At 43.4% G+C, this 25,562-nt stretch overlaps 1 protein-coding gene across 3 annotated transcripts in view; it reads right to left on the bottom strand.

The window, feature by feature from the left end:
* Positions 1-25,562, bottom strand: part of ZNF423 (zinc finger protein 423) — a 274,447-nt gene that overhangs the window by 248,840 nt on the left and 45 nt on the right. For all 3 annotated transcript variants that reach the window (XM_034426467.3, XM_034426466.3, XM_060682517.2), the window contains exon 1: positions 23,766-25,562. This exon is cut by the window's right edge. In XM_034426467.3, coding sequence (XP_034282358.1) covers positions 23,766-23,805 — 40 coding nt within the window. In that variant the 5' untranslated portion in view covers positions 23,806-25,562. The remainder of the gene's footprint in view (positions 1-23,765) is intronic.

Here is a 25,562-nt window from a genome sequence, read left to right as displayed (position 1 = left end):
GAATAATTCAGGTGCATGTTTTTGTTCCCTGTGATGCCCTTTTTTGAGAGAGAGAGGGGGGGAGAGAGGGAGGGAGGGAGGAAGAGAGGGAGGGAGGGAGAGGGAGAGAGAGAGGGAGAGAGGGAGGGAGGGAGAGAGAGAGAGGGATAGAAAGAGAAAGAGATGCAGGCTTCAGGATGCTTGACGTCTGAACAGGAGCAAAATGCTGGGATTTTGTTCTATGATACCGCTAGTCCTCACGCTAGTTTAGCAATCCCTTGAAGTTACAATGCCACTGAAAAAAAGTGACTGACAATCAGTCTTTATACTTATGACTGTTGAAAAAGTTAAACTTTCCTAAAAGCAAGAATGGAATGGCTACTTTTAAAGCAAATCAGAAAAGAAAAAGAAAAAAGCTTTAGGAAATAGGAAAATAAATAAATAAATGTTATGTGTGAAAAGACAGCAATTATATTCCTAGTGTGACAGATATCACGATCTGTTTCCCGGTTTGTAGTTCCAGCCTGTCTCATATCCGAGCACCCTCACTCATTCACTCACCCAGCGTGCAAATTCTACAGCCCCTACCCACTCCTCAAAAAAAACCCAATCATCCTCAAGCAGTTAATCCAGTGCGGCTCCTAAATTCAGGCTGTATATTCTGGTTGCAGCTCTTCACTCCACCTACCCATCCATCCATCCATCCATCTACCCACCCTCAGCCACAAATTGCAAAATTGTTGCTTGTGGTACCCCGAAATTCTCAGCCACCTGTTTAAACGAACAGGGGGGGCGGGGGAGGAAGAGGAGGAAGAAGAAGAAGAAGAAGAAAGAAAGAAAGGGAGGAAGAGAGGGGGTTAGAGAAGAAATCAATCCAGCAAATTCCTTTCTCCCATCAGGAGAGAAAAGCTTTCTTGAAAACTAAGAGGAGCCAATCACGCAGGCAGGCAGGGGGGCAGGCTGAATGTCAGCTGGGGCACAAAATAGAGCCGAAGGAGCAAATGCGGCACGCAGTTGGGGAGAATCTAATCCTCCAGCTCAAGATTAAAGGAGCCCAATGGTCAGACGGGACACAAGCGCCAGAGAAACGTGAGAAACAACACCCATGAAGAACAAAAGCAGAGCGGAGTCCGTGGGTCCCACAGCATGGTGTCCCTGACTCTCCAGCTGGGCCCGGAAGACAGATGCTGAGAGGACCAAAATGCTCATCGGGGACAGGAAGGGAAGGGAAGGAAGCCGGGGCCTTGGGAGTTGGGAGGGAAGGAGAAGACTTTTGGCTGAGTGCCAGTGGTCTCCTCTAACCCATGGAGAAGAGACCTCCCGGCCCCTACTGTAAGTGGAGAAAAATAAGAGATTTTCTTTTTCAGGATCTTGATAAAGGTCTTGATCTTTGATGAAATACCTCCCAAAAAGTGCAGGGTTGTGAGAGGTAGGCTTATTGATAATTAAAGAAAGCCAAATGCAATTCCTTGGTTAAGAAGCTCAGCTAGGCCAGGAGCCAGCTTCCTGCAGAGATCAGAATCTTCTCAGAAGACTAGTGGAGGACAGCTTGACCATCGCAAGTTTCTTCCACCAATAGCCTCCCACTGACCAGTTCGCTCCCACAGAGAGGGACTCCTCAGGGTGCCGTAGGCCAAATTATGCCAGCTGGCGACACCCAGGGGGAGAGCCTTCTCTGTGGGAGCCCCTGCCCTTTGGAATGAACTGCCCCCGGACATACGCAAGATCTCTGACCTCCGAGTTTTCCGCTGTGCTCTTAAGACCCTGCTCTTCCGACAGGCAGGGCTAGCTTCATAATTGAGTTTTAAATTCGGAATTCTTAAATTTTGGGGTTTTTAGCTAATTGGCCTTAAATGTAATACTTTTAATAATTTTTAATTTAAATTGTGATATTTGTATTGTGTTTTAACCTGGCTGTACACTGCCCCGAGTCCTTCGGGAGAGGGGCGGTATAGAAATAAAATTATCCTATCCTATCCTGTGTTTTTTCCCCTTTGTTGTCTGGCATTGAGCAACCTCTCAACATAAAGGTTTGTCTGATGGTGGTAGAAGCTTCATAATCTGGGTTGGGAGGGAGAGCAAAGGACAGAAACAGTGGAAAGTAGCATCCAAGACATTTGGAAGTAGGAATGGCTTTCCACAAGTTGCTCAAGGAACATTCCCAACAATCCTAGGTACCACGATCAAAAAGGAGGAATGCTGGGAGACATAATTGAGGAACCTCTAGAGAACCATTCCTGCTGGAAAGGAAGGATGGAGACAGAGGCTTATTTGAGCCACAGGAATATAGCAGTTTACGAGTCTAATGGTCGGAATGATACGGGGTAAGGTCAAGGAGATCTTGAATGAAATTCCTACTCATCTGGAGTTCAACCCACCTTACAAGTTGTTATGAAGCTAACCTGAAGAGTGAAATATGATATAAGTAACCTTGCCTGAAGTAATGGCACGATTAACATTTGCTAAACCACAAATGTAAGGTGACTCTCTATGGCAGGGGTCTGCAACCTTAAGTACTCAAAGAGCCATTTGGACCCGTTTCCCACGGAAAAGAAAACACCGGGAGCCACAAAACCTGGGTGGGCGTGGCCAACTCGATGTCACTCACTTCCACCAGTTACTTGACTCTCCTAGCCACACCTACCCATCCGGTCATTAGGGCAGAGAACCAGTTGTTAAAAAACACCGGGAACCACAAAATCCTTTTGACATCTCTCTCTCTCCCCTCCCTCCCTCCCTCCCTCTGTATCTCTCTATGTCTCTCTCTCTCTCTCTCTCTCTCTCTGTATCTCTCTGTCTCTGTATCTCTCTGTCTCTGCCCTGGCCGCTTCTCCATCCCCCACCGTCGCCCTTACCTTCTCAGGCCAGGCGAGGAATGACTGGGAGGGCGAGGGGAGGGGCCAGCCAGTGGTGGGATCACCTGACAGGGAGCCACAGCAGAGGGCCAAAGAGCCACATGCAGCTCCGGAGCCACAGGTTGCTGACCCCTGCTCTATGGAAAGGGGAGAGACCCATATCATTCAATCAGAGTAGTTAAACTCTTTATGCAAAAGTCTTGATTATCATGGTTACAATTAGGCTAACCACCTCACATCTTACCATCTTTTTTGGAATTAATCACCCTTGATCGGGTTTGTACTCTTACGCGGCACATAAATCACAGCTAACAGATTGGGAATCCTTACCCCCATGTTGTAGTTGAATGAATCCAGCTATTTTTCCAGCTCTTTCCATTACCTTCATCTTTTAATCAGTTTGCAGTTGAGAAAGAGGCAGCCTATGGTTCTTTAAGAAACTTTCTCCCTGGAGTGAATTTTCCAGAGCTGAATGAATTCCCCGATGAGATGTTCCACAACTCCAGGAGGGTTTAAGACTGCAAAATAATGGCTCAGCTCCTAGACGCATAAACCCACATGCGGCTTGCTTTGTTGGGGCTCCAAGCACAGACAAACCTGGCCAGTGTGGCTTGTAAACCAGGGCTAGTATCTTCTATGGATCTTTCAAGAGACCACTGACAAGCAAATTGTGGTATATGAACAACCTTCTCCCTCAGAAGCAAAGTTTCTCAACCTTGGGCAGTTTTAAGATGGAGAACTTCAACTCCCAGGATTCCCCAGCCAGCATAGCTAACTGGCTGGGGAATTCTGGGAGTTGAAGTCCCTCATCTTAAAGGTGCCAAGGTTGAGAAACGTTGCTCCAGGGTTTTGGACTCGAGGTCTCCAAATTGTCCTGTCAATCACAACCGACAGATCTGAACAGGATTCAGAAAGGTGAATATCAGCTTACAGGTCCAATGTAAAGTAAAACATCTGTGCTAGTCATTCCCAACTCTAGGGGGCGGTGCTCATCTCCATTTCAAAGCCAAAGAGCCAGCACTGTCCGAAGACATCTCCATGGTCATGTGGCCGGCATGACTAAACACCAAAGGCGCACGGAACGCTGTTACCTTCCCACCAAAGGTGGTCCCTATTTTTCTACTTGCTTTTTTTACGCGCTTTTGAACTGCTAGGTTGGCAGAAGCTGGGACAAGTAACGGGAGCTCACCCCATTACACGGCACTAGGGATTCGAACTGCTGAACTGCCGACCTTTCGATCGACAAGTTCAGCATCTTTAGCCACTGAGTCACCGCCTCCCTTTACAGGCCCAGAGACAATCACAAATATCTTTAAAAAGGTTTGGCAACATGGACCGAACACTATAGTCACTATAGCTGATAAGGTGTCACCCAAGTAGAATTAAACCACTCTATTCTCAAGCAGCATTTGCCATCCATGGGCCTATTGTTCATCATCTGAAGAAGGAAAGTTATCAACCCTGCCTCCAACTTCGCCTCCTGCCTCACCTCCGTACCTCCATCCCTGCCAGCACCAGCCAGGGGGATAAATCACCCCGAAGAGAATTGGGTGACCCTCACCTTCTCAAACTGCCAGTCGGGTCCTCGGCATAATTTGGAAACTGGCACAAAGACACCCAGTGGGGTCAGCCATGGAAACCCTGCCAGTTCATTTTAAAACAGCGAGGGGAGTGTTGGCATCACAAGTCTGGCCCGCTAGGTGCTACCTAAGCAGATGGTAAGGCCTTTAAAAAACTAAAAATCAAAAAACTTGCGAGCAGCCGCGAGCAAGTTGGAAGTCGGAAACCAGGTCAGAGGGAAAAGACGAGTGCAACGGGGCAACCACAATGGAAGACGACGTTGCTAGCTGGAGAAGGAGCCAGCCAGGACAATTGTCCTCAGCATAGCCAGATGACCATCTGCCCAATTTCCTGGGTTGTTGTTGTTGCCAGCTCAGTGGGGAATAAACCCAGAACAGACAAGACTTCGCTTTTGGAAGAAAGCCATCTGCCTGCCCCCTTCCCCAGGCTGTCTCTTCTGGCAGGCCTGGCAGGGGTGAATTCCTCCAGGACCAAGGAAGAAGGATTGATGAGATGGAAGTAGGGTGGGGACAAGGAAAGAGAACAGAAGGAAGGGAAGGGAAGGGAAGGGAAGGGAAGGGAAGGGAAGAGAAGAGAAGAGAAGAGAAGAGAAGAGAAGAGAAGAGAAGAGAAGAGAAGAGAAGAGAAGAGAAGAGAAGAGGCAGAAGGAAGAGAAGAGAAGAGGCAGAAGTTAGAGTAGAGTAGAGTAGAGAAGAGGCAGAAGGAAGAGAAGAGAAGAGGCAGAAGGAAGAGAAGAGAAGAAGCAGAAGTTAGAGTAGAGTAGAGTAGAGTAGAGTAGAGTAGAGTAGAGTAGAGTAGAGTAGAGAAGAGAAGAGAAGAGGCAGAAGGAAGAGAAGAGGCAGAAGGTAGAGTAGAGTAGAGTAGAGTAGAGTAGAGTAGAGTAGAGTAGAGTAGAGTAGAGAAGAGAAGAGAAGAGAAGAGAAGAGAAGAGGCAGAAGGAAGAGAAGAGAAGAGAAGAGAAGAGAAGAGAAGAGAAGAGAAGAGAAGAGAAGAGAAGAGAAGAGAAGAGAAGAGGCGGAAGTTAGAGTAGAGTAGAGTAGAGTAGAGTAGAGAAGAGAAGAGAAGCAAAAGGGATGGAGCTCAACTGGGAGAGGTGGTGGCTTTATCAGACTTTCATATTGGATTCCCATGTCTTACTAACAGCTGAGTTGTTTGGACACTGAGATGGGTAGCACATATATTTAATTAATAAATAAATATTAAGCTCTGCTTTAACCTTAGTTTATTGATTATCTGTGGAAATTCTCAGTCATCAAGGTAATGGTTGTCAAAATTGAAGAAGATTCTTGGATGAGAAGTGAAATGTCTTCAAGGTAAAACAAAGTCCAGCACCTTTGGGACTTCAGTGCCATTATAATTTTGAACAGTTCTGTGGGTGTGGATTGGTGGGCATGGAATGACTTGGTGGGTGTGGCTTGGTGGGCATGGCAGGGGAAGGATACTGCAAAATCTCCATTCCCACCCCACCGCAAGGGAAGGATACTGTAAAATCTCCATTCCCACCCCACTCCAGGGGAAGGTTACTGCGAAATCTCCATTTCCTCCCGATCATCTGGGACTTGGGAGGCAGAGAATAGAAGGCGCAGGGCCTGTCAGAATTTTTACTACCGGTTCTCCGAACTACTCAAAATTTCCACTATCGGTTCTCCAGAACTGGTCAGAACCTGCTGAAACCTACCTCTGGTGGGAATGGAGATTTTGCAATATCCTTCCCCCAGGAGTGGGGTGGGATTGGGGATTTTGCAATATCCTTCCCCCTGAGTGGGGTGGGATTGGGGATTTTGCAGTATCCTTCCCGTGGAGTGGAGTGGGGTGGGAATGGAGATTTTGCAGTGTCCTTCCCCTGCCATGCCCACCAAGCCATGCCCACCAAGCCACACCACACCCACCAAGCCACGCACCAAGCCACGCCCACAGAACCAGTAGTAAAAAATGTGGATTTCACCACTGCCACGCATGCATAAGAGACAGAGAAGAAAGTAGCAAACATGAGCATAATGCCTAAAATTAATTCAAACGAAATTTTAAAAAAACAAGATAATTGCAAATAGATGGTTGCAAATGGGAAAAACACATGTAAAAGAAGCAAACTTTTGCTGCCTTTTGGAACCGGAATAAAAAATGGAAATCATAGCCCTCCCCAGGGTGTTCTTTTCAGGGAAAGAACAACATAGCAATAATAAGCATTTATATATGCTTTACATTTTCAAAGCAAAGCAGAAACCGCTATTAATGGGAAAATGCAGGCATACATAATGCTAAAATTAATTCATACCCTGAATTGGACTCTCGGTTAGAAAGTCAGTTTTCAGAATTGGGTTCTGCCGTTGCACATAACAGATTCTAAGTGGGAAAATTAACACACGCACACAAAAACAACAATAATAACAACAACAACAATCATTTTGCATCCCGGAGCCAACTTAAAACACCACAACCCCACCCAACGTGAGCAATTTGATATAAATTCATAAAAAGCAAGCTCTTATTTAGTTCCTTTTTTTTTAAAGAAAAGATAATGCAGATTTCAACCCTCGAGAAATTATTACATTGGCAGCCGCTAAAAATGCATATACAAATAAACATTAAATGCATGTTTTCCCTTCCTCTGAAAGAGGCCAGGTTGCTCGTTTGAATGGAAAGCAATGAAAAGCATTTACTCAAACAAAACATTTAAAGTAGGCAAATTAAGGCAAATGAAAGTTGCATTCGGGAAGGCAAGTCTACCAGTTTAATTGAAAAGGAGTCTCCAGCTGGATGCGGGGGGAAAAAAGATTTCGGAAAACGGAGAATGATTGATCTCTCCTGTTCGCTCAACAAAACTTGATCCGATCAGACACACACCACAGATCAGGCTGTTGTTAATCATTTCAACTGTTAACTTAGCGAGGTGGTTGTTACGTGAATCTGGCTTCCCCATTGACCTCGCTCGGGGTGGGCTTCAAAAATTTTAGCAAGGGTATTTGCACAAAATTGGAAAGCAGAAAAAAATCCCTATAGAGGAAGAAGTAATTAAGAAAATATTGGAATGTGCAGAAATGAATAGACTAACGTTGGCAATTAAGGAAAAGGAAGAATCGGAGTATTATAGGATATGGGGGCAATTCTATCCAATGGATAGAGATGAGATATAATAAAAATTAATATAAATGCAGGAAATGTGGAAAAAAAATGTTGTAATAAATTAAATTAAAATGTAAAAGTAAGATAGAAATGTAGCAAGAAAATGATGGTAAAGGAGGAATATGATGACACAAAAATATGTACTCAAGATGACGCACTGAATAATTAATGATGTATTGTTTGTTTAAATATAAAAATAAAAAACATTTTAATAAAAAAAATTTTTAGCAAGGGGTTCTCTGCCCGGTTGCTGGGTGGGCGTGGCCATGGTGGGTGTGGCCTAGTCGGCCTTCTGCACCATGGTGGGGGGGGTTGCCCTCCCCGGGCTCCAAAGACTTTCCTCAAGCCTCTGGGAGGGCGAAAACAGCCTCCCCAGGCTCCGGAGGACCTCTGGAGGCCGGAAACAGGTCCATTTCTGGCCTTCCCAAACTTCCAGTAGGCCTGTTTTTCGCCCTCCCCGAGCCTCCATGCGCACCCTGCACTTACCTGCATCTAAAACGGGCTATATTATGTAATATGTACTCGACAAAATAAAATACTGTAAATAAACAAAATAAAATCCCCATTCCTGGGGGAAGGATATTGCAAAATCTCCATTCCCACCCCACTCTGGGGCCAGCCAGAGGTGGTATTTGCCAGTTCTCCGAACTACTCAAAATTTCCGCTACCGGTTCTCCAGAACCTGTCAGAACCTGCTGGATTTCACCCCTGCTCAGGGTTCATTTGTGGCAACTGTAAAAACAGAGAGGAGTCCAGGAAGGTTGCACAGGAAGTTCAGCTTTTGAGAACTTCTGACACGCGAAGTCAATGGGGAAGCCAGATTCACTTAACAACCACGTCGCTAAGTTAACAGCTGAAATGATTAACAGCCTGATCTGTGGTGAATCGAATCGGAGTCAGTTTCATTTGAGTGAATGATTGAGAGATCAATCATTCTCCATCTTCCGAATCTTTTTGCAATCTTTTTCTTTGATCCTGCTACTACCGTAATTTCACATCTTGAACTCAAAAGACATCAACATTATCCAATATAGACGTCGCAACAAACCACCATTCTACATCTAATATGAACCCTCCTTAGTGCCATCACAGTAAATGTGGTTAGAGCGGCACCAAAAAAAAAAACTCATGTCAGGATTTATCTCCTCTCTCACCTCTTAATTTTTTAATAAATATCTAAATAAATTAAAACCAGGCTATATTAACACAACCAATGCCAGCATGTATCACAGAGTAACTTAAGGAGTAAATGTTTTTTTAAAGGCACAATTTTGTTTCATGTCTGTAACTCAAACGGATTTCATCTTGAATAAGATAAGAGAGTCAAGAAAATTGGTATCCATTAAAGTCTCTTTGATGCAGCCTAGAAGCGAAAGGAGAAAAAAAAATATTAATCAGATCACACAAAAGATAAAGTAGGATCTGGAATTTTGAAGCAAGCAACTGTTAAAAATCTATGATCTTTCAACTATGGTTAGCTATGTTACTCCTTGATCGCTTGCGGTATCATCAATATGCCAGTGACACCTAGCTGTATGTCAAGACCCCAGGTTGTGTTGCAATATTAACATCCTGCCATGGGAGAAGATGGAACAGGCTGAGATTGAACCCTCCTGAGATGTGGGTTTCCTGTCTATCAAGGTTGGCTTTCAGCCCCAGTGATGACTCTGGGTGGATGAGAAGGTAGCCTCCCTATGGGAGCAGGTCCTAAACTCACTTCCCGTGTTTTTTAACAACCAGTTCTCTGCCCTAATGACCGGCTGGGTAGGCATAGCTAGGGAGTCATGTGACTGGTGGAAGTGAGTGACGTCAAGTTGGCCACGCCCACCCTGGTTTTGTGGCTCCCGGTGTTTTCTTTTCTGTGGGAAACGGGTCCAAATGGCTCTTTGAGTGTTTAAGGTTGCAGACCCCTGGATCCTATCCACCCCATAGGCAGAAAGAGAGAGACCCCCCCCACTTGAGAGCCATCCGTAAGCACGAAGGCAGGAAATTCAGTTCGATATGGAGTTGGAGAACAACAGTATGTTTTATTTAATTAGGATCAACCGAAGAGATAAACCTCACAGCAGGATGAATAACAACAACATTTCAAAAATAATTCATGCCCAGGTAACAAAAGACAAAATTTCAATTACTTTCTTTTTCTTTTGTTTTCTTTTTTTTTTAAGGAACTTTACACGTTGTGATAGAACAATCATCTCGCGGGTGGGGAGAAATAGCTTAACATGTCATATACAAGTAATTGTATATAATTGTATATAAGAGCCTTGGCAGTACAGTGGTTTAATGCACCCTGTTATTAACACAGCTGCCTGCAATTTCTGCAGGTTCGAATCTTACCAGGCTCAAGGTCGACTCAGCCTTCCATCCTTTCTAAGGTAGGTAAAATGAGGACCCAGTTTGTGGGGGCAATAAGCTGACTTTGTATAAATATACAAAAGGATGAAGGCTATTGCTTAACGCATTGTAAGCCGCCCTGAGTCTCCGGAGAAGGGCGGCATATAAATCAAATTTTAAAAAAAAAATTGAAGGCACTTAAGACACACGCATCATTCAATTGTTGCATTGTTTAGCTGCAACACTTGATTTTCTAAGCAAATTGCACCCCCCCTAAAAGAACTCAGCTTGATACGCAGGATATGCAATCGCCTACTACAGTTTGCTAAATTTAGCCCAAATGGTTAGTTAAACAAACAAGCCACCATTGGATGGGTTCACACGATGTAATCAGCTATAAGCCATGATTTGCACACCACAATAGCTGGGGTGGCACATGATGTTATCCCAAAGGCAAGCTCTTGAACTGCTATGTTGTGTGAATTTCCAGGAAGGGAGGGAGGGAGGGAGGGAGGGAGGGAGGAAGGAAGGAAGGAAGGAAGGAAGGAAGGAAGGAAGGAAGGAAGGAAGGAAGGAAGGAAGGAAAGGGTTTGTAGCCACGGTTCATTCCTAAACATCAAGGCAGAAACTCATGCAGCACACAAGCATCTACACCGCACCACGTCACATCAACAAACAGGATACATATCTTCTCCCTCTACTCAAAAATCTTTTACTGTAGAATCTTTAATCACTCTTTAATCTCTGGGATTCTAATTATACATTAATAAAGATTATAATGATGAGATGAGGATGAGAAGGAGGAACATTAGTCATAATTTTTTCAGGGTTCCTTTAATTCAGAATAACGGAGTTGGAAGGGATCCTGAAGGTCTTCTGACCTTGGAGATCTTCTAGCCCAACCCACCTGCTCAAGCATCCTATACCATCCTGGACAAATGGTTGTCCAATCTCTTCTTAAAAACCTCCAGTGTTGAAGCACCCACAACTTCTGGAAGGAAACCATTCCACCACTGATTAATTGTTCTAACTGTCAGGGAATTTCTCCCTAGTTTTAGGTTACATCTCTACTTGGTTAGTTTACATCCATTGCTTCTTGCCCTGCCTTCAGGTACTTTGGAAAATAGGTTGACCCCTTCTTGTTTTCATCTCTTCCATATGTTGTTCTTCAAAGTATCATATTGTTCTGCCCCAGCTACAGACCCCAAAGAACGCAGCACACACAAAGTCTGTACAAACCTTAGTTTACTAAATTAAATCAATTTTATTTCCAAACAAAGGCCGTTAATTAACTTTCTTAACAGCCTACAAGAATCCAAAGAATAAATAATCTTAACCTTACTATGGTTGGCAGAAAGCCCAGAAGCCATTTGCAGAGAACTAAGATCAAGGCACGAAGGAGAGTGAACGAAGTTGTTCCCTGCAAATTGCTTCAGTCGGCGTTCCTCCTTAAATAGGCTAAGGGAGTGGCCAATTAACCCCAAGCCTTACTCTCGAGGAGACCTCCTCCTGAGGAGCCATTCCTGCCTTTTGGCAGCTCTGTGCACCCGTGCATCGAGAAGAGGCTCCTCCTCTTCGTCCTCTTCACTTAAGGGAGCTTCTGAAGGCCCTGGCTGAATCCCTGCCTCTGGCACCACATCTTCTCCAGCCTCATTGTCCGACTCGAGTGCCAGCTGCACAGGCTGCTGGCGCAGCACCACACCAGCCTCCTCACTGTCCGAATCAGCCACCAGCCCCACAGGCCACGTACGGGCCACAACACATATTTAAATATATATTATTTGGGATCTGAAGGTCCCATCATTTCAGTGTGATTAATTTGTCATCGGTCTACCTTCCTCTTAATTGGTTTAATCCACTCTTAGGCCAAGAGCGGTGCTAACTGGGAATTGTGGGAGTTGAAATCCAACATTTTTGCAAGACAACGGGTCAACCAACCGAACCAGAAAAAGCTAACACTCTTCCACCACCGTCAAACAGGCAGATGCCTCTGACAAACCAGGATGTAAGTCTACATTAGCCAGTTGAGTCTTCTTTGCGTTGAGTCTTGTTGTTTGCGTTGAGTCTTGTTGAGGCAACCCCATACAAAGACAGTGCTCGCGCACTATATGAAGCGATGGTTTAACATAAAAACCTGCTGGTTGAAGAAGCTATCATCACTGGGTTCACACTAAGTCAATCAAGCCGATGTAACACACGGTAGCAGTTGAATGGACGACACAACAGTGCACCAAAACAAACAAGGAACATGAAATCTTAGCCCCATGTGGCTTCCCTCCTCCCCCAATATTTGCCAAGTAAAAAGCCATTTTCAAACCGAGGGCCTTTTTTTTAATTATATAAAAACGAAACAAGAATTACCGCACACACAATAAAACGATGCAATTTATCTTCCCCTGAGATTATTCATTTTACTTATAGGTTAATTAAGTTTATATTCTATCCATCAGTCGGGTGAGACCAGAAGCTTCATTAGCCTCGCATCAACTCTTGTTACAAACCAGGAAGATGCGTATACAAAGCCATCTTCATTTCTTTTTCTTCTTCTTCTGCTTTTTTTTTTTTGCCTCTACCCAACCGAAATGTGGCGCGAACATCTGTTTTCACTTCAAGACATTAATTTCCAATTATTGAAGAGAAACAAAATAAATCCTGACAAATTACTGGGAACTGTGGAATTTTTTTTTTCTTTTTTTGTCTATTAGCTTAGAATAGTAATTTAGAAATCCCACAATTAACATTCCCAATGAGGGGATTGTTCCACCAGATACTTGTTATTTAAGGCAATTTGGTGGTGACTGATGCTTTCTCTGCTACCGTCATTACACACAATTTTTTTTTTTTTTAGAACAGAGGCAGGGTTAGGAGGAAAAAAAAGGAGAGGGAAAAAAGCATCTTCCGCTAGCAATTCTTTGCAAGATCTTTTTCCCTCTCTTTCTTGGCGGGGTGAGGGGGATAAATGTCTTGAATTGTATACGGTTTGATTTATAAATCCATGCCCACTTCACTAATTTACCCATGCAAATTTCCTTCCTTTACCCCTACGCATTTTTTGTGATATGCACCACTTTAAAAAAAAAAACAAAAGGAATTATCTCAGGTACAGGACAATTAAAAGCATGCCACACGCAAATCACAAATTCCAGTTATTAAGCTAGGAAGCTGCAGACTCACTCACTCTCTCTCCTGCCGTAAAAAAAAAAAAACCCCAAAGGAAAACTTCTCACAACTCTCTCGCTGGTAGCACAAATAAAGACAATGGAACCTACAAATCTGGAATTTCTTACCTAGCTGGTGAACCTGCTTGTCAACAGTCAGTGGGGCGCAGAAAAGCCCCTCACCTCTGATCCTATTTGCATCCAAAACAAAACTTGTGTGGCCCATTCTCCAATTGCAAATTTAATCTATGATATTCAGGAAGGTGAGGGTTGTCATTTCAGTCCCTTGCAAATCGCGATACCCAAGATATTTAATGTGCTGCGAATCTTTAAAAGGATAGATAGATAGATAGATAGATAGATAGATAGATAGATAGATAGATAGATAGATGAGAGACAGAGAGAACAGAGACAGAGTCAGAGACAGAGACAGATAATAGAAGATGATAGATGATAGATGATAGATAGATAGATAGATAGATAGATAGATAGATAGATAGATAGATAGATAGATAGATAGATACATACATACATACATACATACATACATAGATACATAGATACATAGATAGATACATAGATACATAGATACATAGATAGGAGAGAGAGTGAGAGACAGAGACAGATGATAGAAGAGATAGATGATAGATAGATAGATAGATAGATAGATAGATAGATAGATAGATAGATGAAAAGTAGATAGATAGATAGATAGATAGATAGATAGATAGATAGATAGATAGATAGATATAAAAACAGGCAGAAACAGAAGTGGATCATTTTTCTAGTGGCTTCAATATTCTTAGCCATCAATTGCTAAGAGGATAGCCAGCTGGGGCAGGAAAACAAGAAGAGAAAATTATATATTTTGGGAGGGGGGGGGAAGGAAGGGAAAAGATAAAAGACACTGTTACTTCCAGCGTCAACTCAGCCACTGCGCTTCGACATTGTATAATTGACTTTGCGAGCCGAACAACAGCAGTATAACAAAGAAAATGTCAGTATTTCTACAGAGCTAATCTATACCACTAGGAGGGCCCTCCTGCTGTCAGTTAGAGCTGACAATACAATAGCTTTCAAAAGGATATTACGATCATGCCTTCATACTTGACATCAATCAAGACAAAAAGAAACTGTTTCCAGAAGACATTAAAAAAAAAAAGAAGAACAAAAATCGGGCCCGAAGCGATAGACAAAACACTGTTTTCTTTTTCCACGCCATCGTTCTGAGCAATCCGTTAATTGGAAAAGAGCAACAACAGATGACGTTTTGAGCATCATCGTTGTTAACATTATTATTATTATTATTATTATTATTATTATTATTATTATTATTATTATTATTATTATTATTATGGTGATTGCTTTGCATTTATTGAAGCAGGAAATCAACCACCTAGGTTGACAGTTTTCAGATGCTAAGGGCAACTCTGGTTGGGGTTTTTTTCTTTCTGAAAAAGGATAAGCTGTAAATCAAACTTTCTATCAGCATATTTTGCCAAGCCTGTCCCTCCTCCCCCCAAAAAAATTAAAAACCCAAAGTGATAATTCTGCTGTTCAAGCACAATGCCAAATCTGAGCTTTATCCTTTCCCTTCCTTCCTTCCTTCCTTCCTTCCTTCCTTCCTTCCTTTCTTTCTTTCTCCCTCCTTCTTTCCTTCCTTCCTCCCTCCCTCCCTTTTTCTTTTTCCTCTTCTGTTCTCTTTCCTTCTCTTCCTTTCCTTTCCTTCCTTTCTCCATTTTCTTTCTCCTTCTCTCCTTCTCTTTTCTTTCCTTCTCTTCCTTCTCTTCTTTCTTTCTTTTTTTCTTTCTTTCTTTCTTTCTTTCTTTCTTTCTTTCTTTCTTTTCCTCTGTAAAATAGTTGGGTTCCCGACGTGTTACTTCATCCACACAAAACACTATTGCAACCTGAAATAAATATGTAAAGCTATATCTTGGATTTAAAACCAATTTACTCTACTTGATTTCTCTCCAACTCTACATATGGAAGTATTTCAATGTTTGGGGGGGGGGAATCACAAGCAACATTCAATAAAGCTTTTATTGAATTTAATTGACTTTCGTATTTAAATAAGCTGCAACAGCCTCAAGCAATCAAGGATATGAATTCGGAAAAAGCCATTGGGAATAATATCAATGGCCTACAACATAAAATTGGGAAGATAATACAAACTCCAAAATGTTTTTTTTCCCCACTGAAGACTCTGTGTGGAGACATTTTGAGGTCTCAATTCATCCAATAACTAGTTGGATCCAAAATTGAAACTGATTTTAATTACACCTTCCTTCAAGACACTTAAACTTTTGGTGTTGGTTTCGAAGACAATTGTTAACATCATCAACAATTCATTACGCTGTAACTAGCTATCCAAATTCCCTTTTTTTTTAAAAAAAGGGGGGAAAACTATCACATAAACTGATAGCTATGCTGATAGCTATACTACATCTCTGTATAATGATTAAATGATGATGACCAAGGTTGGACATAAGCTTGCAAGTAAAAATTAATTGAAAAAAAACCCTCTTTTTTTCCAAAACAAATACATATTAATACATTGACAAAATATATCAACTTATGTAGGGAGGAAAGTATTCTACAAATACCAGCTTGAACAAAAGAAATGTTGGGATATAAATTGAACAAACAAATAAATACAGAAATTACACAGTGTTAATGTAAGTCAACCTATTCTATTCAATTTCAAAACTTTTAAGGAAATGTTTCCATAATTATCAATTAAAGTGAATGGATACTGATGCTATAATTACTGCATCTGTGTCAGCCTGAATGAGTATATTGGGAAAAAAATATAGTTGTGGACAGTTAATGGACAATATCAATTGGGCAATCGAAGTCATTTCACACAATTTTTAAAAGAGAATTACCTCAGCATTTATAAAATTTCTCCCCTTAGCCTCTTTGCTGTTTCCCTGACATAGGTAAGCTTCACTTTTAACATTAACTATGTTCTTTATAACAGACGGGAAGGAAAAACTCAAAAAGAAATGAGGAAACTCCCTCTTATCATACTGATACCCAATCTGTAAAATTGACCCCCCAAAATATTTTAAGCAACCTGAGAAGCCAGAAGTGTGCATCTGAAGCAACGATTGCAATTTAAAGTTATTTTCTCCCTGTCTTAGGTCAGAGTACCTGTGACCTTAAATCTCCTTATTTATTGCATCTCAATTATTTCCATGGAAACGTGGACTGTGGCAACCAAATTAGACTGCCAGCTGCCAAGTCTCAGCATCACCTGAAAAAAATAATAAACAAGTTCTGAAGATTTCTTTTCCTACCCATGTATAGCCTGCCTTCCGTGGAGGACCTGCATACTGCACAAACCAGAAAGAGCTCTCACATCCTGGATATAAACTGTTCCAACTTCTCCCCTCAGGACGCTGCTATGGGGCATTGCATCCCAATACAATTAGACCCACAGACAGTTTTTCCCCTAAGCCGTCACACTGCAAAATTCCTAACTCCTACAGCACTGACTTCCGCCCAAAGATATTTACCCATGTAGTAGGCTGTAATGTTCTTAGCCTTGTTATCTTCTCATCTTTCCTACTACCTTCTGCTAATATGATTTATCACTTGTTGTTGGTACCTTATGATTTATGGTCCACGGTTTATCTCTTTGTTGTATGTACTGTACACCAAGAGCTAATGCACCAGACACAAAGTCCTTGTGTGTCCAATCATCCTTCGCCAATAAATTCCATCCCACCCCACCCCCAGCCCACTCCTATCCTATCCTAATCCTACCTATTCTTAATCTACTCTACTCTACTCTACTCTACTCTACTCCATTCCTGTCCTGTCCTGTCCTGTCATCCTGTCCTGTCCTGTCCTATTCTATTCTTAATCTACTCTACTCCTCTACTCTACTCTACTCTACTCCATTCCTGTCCTGTCCTGTCCTGTCCTGTCCTACTCTATTCTTAATCTACTCTACTCCTCTGCTCTACTCTACTCTACTCTACTCCATTCCTGTCCTGTCCTGTCCTGTCGTCTTGTCCTGTCCTGTCCTATTCTATTCTTAATCTACTCTACTCCTCTGCTCTACTCTACTCTACTCTACTCTACTCTACTCTACTCTACTCTACTCCATTCCTGTTATGTCCTGTCCTGTTCCTACCCTACCCTACCCTATTGTTCCATCAAAAGAGAACCCATGCTTTCATTATTATTTTTCTCCAGTCACATTTCAAGACTAAATTTTAGCAAGTTGACAGTGGCAAAGAAGCTGGGGTCCTCCAGAGAAGATCTTCTGATCATCCAGCAATGCTAGCCTTCTCTGGAAGAGGATCCGATACCACTGTGAGTTTCAATTACAAAATAACGGTCAAAACTCAATCCTGGGTGTTGAAAAAAGGAACAGGAGAAATGGAAAACCAACTAACCCAAGATCATAAAACAAGTCACAACCAAAAGGAAAGAAAACAAGTGTTTTATTTGGCTTTTCGGACCCTTTAGTGATTGCGTGAGGAAAAAAATATGGACCTATAAAAAGGAATATTTGTAACTCAGGGTTGATATGTGGGGTGTCCTTGGTATTCTCTGAGCTTGGTTGGTTATTTTCTTGTAGACATTGTCCAATTCAAATATCTCTACCACCTGGTTTCAGGTGAGATTGCCAGCCCTGAAAAGATCCCTGAATTGCCAGCCCTGAAATTATTGTTGTTCACTTTTTCCCTTACCTCCTTCCTCCTCCACTCCCAGGGATATTCTTTCTATTAATTACTCTTGTTACGTCTTCCTTAGCAAACCTAACTTGGATTGCAATGGTCCATAAAGCCATCTTGTTAAGCTGACACACAGCTAAGAAGTTAAAACATACCGTAAGACATACTTTCCTACCTCTGTTTCATGTGAAGGGCTCATTTTTGTAATATTTTCCATGCACAATTTATAGTGAAAGTTCTGAACTCCCTAAGAGAAAATGTAAGGAGCTTTCTACTTTTTAATCTTTTCAAAATCCAGATCTTTCCTCCTTTCCCTCTCAAAATGAGTCAAAAAGAGGGCTGTGAAAATATTTACAGACCCCTCGCATCCTGGACATAAATTATTTCAACTCCTACCCTCAAAAAGACACTATAGAGCACTTTACACCAGAACAACTAGACACAAGGACAGGTTTTTTCCAAATGCCATCATTTTGCTAAACAAATAATTCCCTCAACAGTGTCAAACTATTCACATTAGGCTGCATTACTACTACTATTAATCTTCTCATCGTTCCTATCATCCCATCTCCTCCCACTTATGACTGTATGACTGTAACTTTGTTGCTTGTATCCTTGTGATTTATATTGATATTGTTTCCTAATATGATTTGATTGCTTGTTGTATTGTATGACTGTCACTGGGTGTTGTGCCTTGTGATTCTTGACGAGTGTGTCTTGTCTTTTTATGTACACTGAGAGCATATGCACTAAAGACAAATCACACTTGGCCAATAAAAAATTCTATTCTATTCTATTCTATTCTATTCTATTCTATTCTATTCTATTCTATTCTATTCTATTCTATTCTATTCTATTCTATTCTATTCTATTCCATTCCATTCCATTCCATTCCATTCCATTCCATTCCATTCCATTCCATTCTTCCTAAAATTACAACTCCTACAATTCAAATGAAGTTGCAAAGTTGTTTTTTTCTTCTTCTTCTTATCTTTTCCAGCAAAAACCATTCCCACTTGATTTCGAATAACTTGTTACGGGGTGGTTGTTTTTTTCACCAACAAATAAAATGAAAAAAAAAAGTTTACGAATAGTTATGCTATCATGGACAGCAAGCCACTAAATGGAGGGATGCAATTCACACAATGACGGTACGAACCACCTGGAAAACAATGTTCGTTTTGCAGGTTTGTTTTGTTCTTTGGGGAGAGGGACGGGAGCAGTCCATGTACAAACTTTTTTTTTTTTCAATTTGGAAAATGATTGTGTAGTAGATAAAAGGAAAAGGAGAAAAAAAGAAAACCTTTAACAGGATATTTTGTTACAACTGTACTTCAGTTTCCATGCATTACGCACTTCCATCTTCCAAATATAGATTTACTTATTTTTTGCAACTTTTAAAAATGTAACAAAGCTATTCCGCAACAGTAAAAACAGAAGTTACACACAGAAGCGTGTTTAATTATTATAATTGTTATTATATTTGTATGCCAACTAACTCTCGATGGCTCTGGACAGAATATAAACCATGTAAGCCATTTTTCCCACCTCCCTCCCTTCCCCAAAAAATCCACTTAAAATATAATTTTACGACACATTAGATCAAGGGCAACATAGCCCATGTTGATTAATTCAGGTCCAACAAGATTTACTCTCTAATATTTCTGCTTTCTGCCTCATGCGCTGCAAAATATAAATCTATTATCTCAAAGCTGCTGCATCCCAATATAAAGATATACAAAGTTCCGCGAATCTTATTCCAACCCAATGTACATAGTACCAGTTGCAACTCTATATGTACTTGTATACTTACGCACTGATGATGCTACCTAGTTGGGTAAGGAAACATCTGTAAGAAAACCACCAAAGTCAGAGAGCACTAAGGACCCTACAGTTCAACTCTGAGCTACAAATATTCTCTTCTCTTGGTATTATAACTACTTAGATGCTAAAGTATTCATGAGTTTTTTTTTAACCTTTATTCTGAACTCAAAAGGATCACCTTCCCAGTCCTAAATATTTATCACTCAGTTGCTGGAATTGGGTATGTCTAGTCTGATGAGAAGAAGGACTAGTGGTGATATGATAGCAGTCTTCCAATATCTGAGGGGCTGCCACAAAGAAGAGGGAGTCAAGCTATTCTCCAAAGCACCTGAAGGCAGGACAAGAAGCAATGGGTGGAAACTAATCAAGGAGAGAAGCAACTTAGAACTAAGGAGAACTTTCCTGACAGTTAGAACAATTAATCCATGGAACAGCTTGCCTCCAGAAGTTGTGAATGCTCCAACACTGGAAATTTTTAAGAAGAGGTTGGATAACCATTTGTCTGAAGTGGTGTAGAGTTTCCTGCCTAAGCAGGGGGTTGGACTAGAAGACCTCCAAGGTCCCTTCCAACTCTGTTATTCTATTCTATTCTACTCCATTGCAAACTTTAGCAATGCCACTATAAAAGTAACACACCTGGAGGCCAAATCCATTGGCACCACTCAAGGAAGACCTAACCCAGGTTCCATGTTACAGATAGACATTCAACTGTGTTACAGATTCAGCTTAATACGGAAAGTTGTTGAGCAATCTTCAACAACAGCTTTTTGATGTCTGGGTTTGAACTCTGGAACTCAACTGGAATTGGGGTTGGGTTGATTGGGAGGGAGAACTATGAGCCAATGAGCAGTCATTATACCACAACCCACCATCTAGATCTGTTAACATGAATGTTTCTTAGGATTGGATGTCAACCCTCTTGAAATACCTTTGAATCGTTAGCCGCAGAGAGATGTCAGGTAGCCTGGTTAATAGCCAAACATAATTATACTTTTTTCTTCTGTCCCTAAAGCTTCCTAGGAGTGCAGCTCAGTTGCTGGTTGAGTTATTCAATGCAACAACATCTGTCTTTGCAGACCAACTCTTAGCCTGGTGCAATTACTTGTAATAAAATGACCTCATGCAGTTTGGTCCAGTTATTTCATCCCTTGGGGGGGGCTACAATCCTATACATTTAGCAGACAGCTCTCCCATCCTCCCACCCACCCACCAAAAAAAAAGAGAGCTAAGGGAATAAGGAAAATGAAGAAATGTGGGCCAAAGACGTTCATGTTCAGCTTGCCACCCATTCTATTTTCTTTCCCTTGTCCATCTGTTTGTTTGCTTTTAATTATTATTCCATCAACTTTTCACCTTTTAGTTGGGGGGGGGAGGAAAGTTAAATTAAAAATGTAGCACAGGACAGCAGATCTCCAGAAGCTGAATCACAAATCCCACCCACCCTGTTTGAACATGGGATGAAAACAGATGTAAGACACTGACCATAAGAACGCACTTGTAAAGAATGCTGGAAAACACCTAAATGAACCACATTTGTTAGGATGCTTCTTACTCTGTTAAGTAGGAAACACACACACAAAGAGAGAGAGAGAGAGAGAGAGGGAGGGATGGAGGGAGAGAGAGAGTATGTGCACTACTTTGCTAAGGACACTCAAGTCCTTAAAATGGATGATGTGGGGAAAAATACAGGACAAGAACCTTTATTATTGATGGAAAAAGAAGGTAAGATTTCCAAAACAGACTACATCATCATATACAGGAACCTGCTTCCTAAATACAAACACAATACTCCCATTTTTTTTTTTTAGAAGACTGCTCAGCTGAAACCCACTTAATAATCTTTTAAGAAAAAGTTATGGAGCAAATTAGTTTTAATTCTCTACTAAGAAAAGCCTGAAAAAAAAGAGGGGAGGAAGAAAAGGGAAGATTCCAGAATAGGAGGTGGGGGGGAAGTCGGGGTTCAAATCGCATTCTCGTAAGAACAAAATCAAATTAACCTGTTCCCAGAGGACTAAAAACCTTCTGGTGGTAGCAATTTTAAGAAGAAGAAGAAGAAAAAAGAGTTGGAGAATAATAATCTTATTCTCTTGGCTACATCGAAACCATTTGCCATTAGCTGCCAACACACTGTCCCCAGGCTGCCCTAGGGAGCAATGGGGTTTGCTTGGTCTGCAACTTACTATAAAGCTGCTTTTGTTAAAAGAGGATGTAACTTTCCTTTAGGGGTGAGAGGAGAGGGAACACAGAATCCGGGGCAAATTCCACAGAGGCGAGACCTTGAGAGAGGTACGGATTTGGGAAAGCAGGCGGATTGGGTTTCCACATCTGGCAAAATTAGGCTGGGAGAACCAGAAAGGAGGCCCTTCAAACCTGCTTCAGAGATTCGCTCAGGAATCTCGCTCAGGCCAGGTGGGATGATGAGATCCCGGGAAGAAGTCCAGATCAAAAATTCATGAGTGTGGTCCCAATTTAGAAGAATGGGATTCCTTGGAACCAATTCATAAGGAGCCAGGAAACTCTCCGCTTCCCAACACTGGAGAGAACTTCCAAGCTCAACCGTGGAAGCATTTCCACATTCTGTGAGCTTTTTGGTGCTCCCTGTAGTTGGTGGCTTCCTTGCAGGCATCAAAGCTGCCATGATGTTACCTAGTTTGGTAAAAGAAACATCTGCAAGGAAACCACCAAGCTCAGAGAGCAACAAGCACCCTACAGTTCAAGGCTGAACTACAAATGTGGATACCATTTCTACATTTCCTCCAGAAAACTGACTCTGGAGTAAGCAAATGTATGGAAGTCCTGCTCCCAATACTGGGCAAGGAAACATCCCATAGCTCTCAATGATTTTTTTTTTTTCTGGAAGCTATGGAATTACAGAGACCGGGTGCCAAGTCGAAATGCACTCTTGACTTATTAGACCAAAACTGAACATTGTTGAAACTTTCATCTCCCATCTTTAAAAAATCTACTCCAGTCCTCCATGCCTTCCTCCCGGTAAAAGTTGGCCCTATCCCTTTTCCAAAACAAGTTTGTGGATGGAAACTTCTTTGACAACCAGTCCTTAATGCTTTATGTCTGCCACGCCATTCCAACACACAAGGTAAACTGGCTAGGAGCCACACAAACAGGCCTCTGGAGAGCTTTAGTGGAGACCAACGGAATTGCTCGTAAGACAACCCTTATCCCTATCAGAAGCCATCTCCAAGTTACTATTTTAAAAAATCCCTTGAAAGTTTGCAACAGGAATCAAGACAGTCTGTTCCTTGCAACCGTGTTTGCCAGTGAGTTAACCCCCACCCCCAATTTCCCCCATAAATCTGGGAAAGGGAAGAAAAAGAAGATTCCACACCCTGTCAAACCCACCTCTGAAGTCTGAAATCTATAGGGTGATAAATATATGTGGGGCAGGGGTTTCACGCCCACACATACACACACACTTTTTCCATGTCAGTAGGCAAAGTTTTTTAACAGTGAGCAGCAAAGGCAGGTCAACAAAAACGTCTCTTCAGGGAGACTTTGCATCAAAAGCCTGCATGTTTTATTTATTTATTTGGCGATTTTCTACTTGCTGGGCGACCCCTCCCTCTCTGCCTCCAGCCCAAGAGATGCTGAACAGTCACCCTATAGAAGTTTTCTTAGCCACCCCACCCCACATTCCCAGCGAGCTCCCTATGATTCACAGCTGGTGCAGGCAACCTGGATCTCTCCAGATGTTCGGGCCATCTCCCACAATCCCTTGCTATCCTCCACGCTGGCAGATGCTGGTTAGAGGAATCGCCCGGTCCAAAACCACACGCCAGCGCTGGATGGCACCGGATTCTTCCGAGGGAGGGACGGGCTTTAAGGCTGGGATTCGCGCCCACCCACCCGCCTTCCAGCCACGGGTCACGCCTGGATGGAAGCAACCGGGCCAGCCCTACTCTCCTCGGCCGGCGGCCACCCTTTCGCTCCAAACGCGGCGCTGTCCCTTTTTTTTCTGGAACTCCGCCGGCGGCCCCAGGAGCAGCAGACCCAGAATGGAGGAGGGTGGTGATGATGATGGGGTGGGGGAAGAGTCTGGAGAAAGCGGTGCCAAGCTCGCCGTCCCCACCGCGGTGGCCCCAACCCCCGCTTGGTCACGAGGCAGAGGCGGGCGGGCAGGCTTACAGGGGCCGCTTCCCGAAGCCGGCGGAGGCAGGGAGGGCGCGAGTCCCGGCTCAGTCGCTTTGAGCAAACCGACTTACCCTTCACCGAGCGAGGCTTGGCTTGCTTCCTGCGGGACATTTCCACTCCGGCTCTTAGGGCGCTTACTCTCTTCTTCTTTTTTTTTTCCTTTCTCTCTCTCTCTCTTCTTCCTTTCTTCCTCCTCCTCTTTTCTTCTCCTCTCGCTCTTCTTTCTCTTCCCCTCCTCTTTCGCTTCCTGCGCCTCTCCGGGTGTCTCTGCCCCCCCCCTCCTCCTCTCCTTCCTTCCTTCTTTTCCCACTTGGAAACTTTGTCTACCGGCGGCTCTCCAGCAGGGGCGAAGCAGCGGCGGCGGCGGCCGGATCGATTCTTTGATTTCTCACTTCTTTTGCCTGTTGCAATGCGGCAACTTGCAACTGTTTGTTTTTTTTTTTCTTCTTCTTCTTCTCCCCTCCTCTATTTTTTGTTTGTTTTGTTTTGTTTTGTTTTGTTTTAAACAAAACACCTAGTTGGGGGTGCTGGGAGGTTTCGACCCGGCTGGGCTGAAAGATTCTCCCTCCACCCCACCCCCCCACTCTCTCTCGCCCCCCCTCCCCGTCCGCTATCAATTGCGATTTAATAATTAAGAGCGCAAACACATTCCCGAGCGCGCCTTTTCAATTAAGCAAACCAATCAAGGCGACCTCAGCTCCCCTTCCTTCCTTCCTTCCTTCCTTCCTCCACCCCCCATCTCCAAGCTCCCCATCGCAGCTTCTTCTTCCTGGGCGCCTGAGCTTGGATTTTTCTCTCTCTTCTTCCACCACCCCCCCTCCTTCTTTTCTTTCTTGGGGTGGGGGAATGTTTTCATTCAAAGCCTCCCCCCCCTTTTATTTAATTCTTTTTTTAAAAAAATTCCTTTGGGGAATGGAAACCTTTCGGATGTATTTATTTTTTTAAGGGGGGGAAAAAGAAAAGGCACCCCCAACCTCTTTGCCAAAGGCACACACACACACAAAAAAAAACCCAAAATAAAAATAAAACCGGGGCGGGGGCCACAGAGGCACGGAAAGCGGAGGGAGGTGTCGTTGCCTAATTGCCTAGTTGCGTGTAATTTAAAAAAAACACGCACACACCCTCCTCTTCCTCACCCCCACCCCTCCCTCACCACCAACCCCCCCCGGGACGTTTCTTTCCCCTGCGGCTCGCAAACCTGTCCCGGGTCTCCCCCTACGGAGGAGGAGGAGGGGACGGTGGCAAGACACGGTATTTGGGGAAGGGGCTGCCTGCCTCCCTCTCTTTCTTTCTTTCTTTCTTTCTTTCTCTCTCTCCCCGAAAGCTCCCAGAGCTCCGAAGGGCGCTCCCTGGATGGTCCCCCTCTTTGATTTCGCTGGGGTGGGGGGGGGTTGAGTTTTTTTTGGGGGGGAGGTGGGTGGGTGGGCTGGAGGACAAGAGAGAGAGAGAGACAGAATTTCCCAAAGCTCAGCGCGGCTGGCTAGCGGCGTCCAGCTCTCCCACCAGCTTTGGGCCAGCGGACCGGACCGGCTCGTCCTCCAGCACCACCACCACCGCCGCCTCTTCCTCCTCCTCTTCTTCCTCCTCTTCTTCCTCCTCCTCCTCCACCGCCGCCACCCGCCCCAACCCGCTTCGGGAAGCCCACGAAGCGCTGCTGCTGATGTCGGTGCTTATCCGCCGCCGCTGCTGCTGCTGTTGCCTGCCCGCCGGGCTCGCTAGCTGCCTCCATGGGTTAGTCGCGGCGAGCCGGGCCGAGGGCGCCTGCTTCCATGGCCGGTCCAGCCGCCTCCGCCGCCGCTGTGGCTCTCGCTCCGCTTCGGCTCTCGCCAGCCTCCTTCCCGTCTCTTCTTTGTCCTGGTTCTTTTTCC

The sequence above is a fragment of the Pantherophis guttatus genome, chromosome 11, assembly GCF_059756535.1.
Source record: "Pantherophis guttatus breed Tessera chromosome 11, ASM5975653v1, whole genome shotgun sequence".
Taxonomy (NCBI): Eukaryota; Metazoa; Chordata; class Lepidosauria; order Squamata; family Colubridae; genus Pantherophis; species Pantherophis guttatus.
This window is presented reverse-complemented; position numbering and strand designations above follow the sequence as displayed.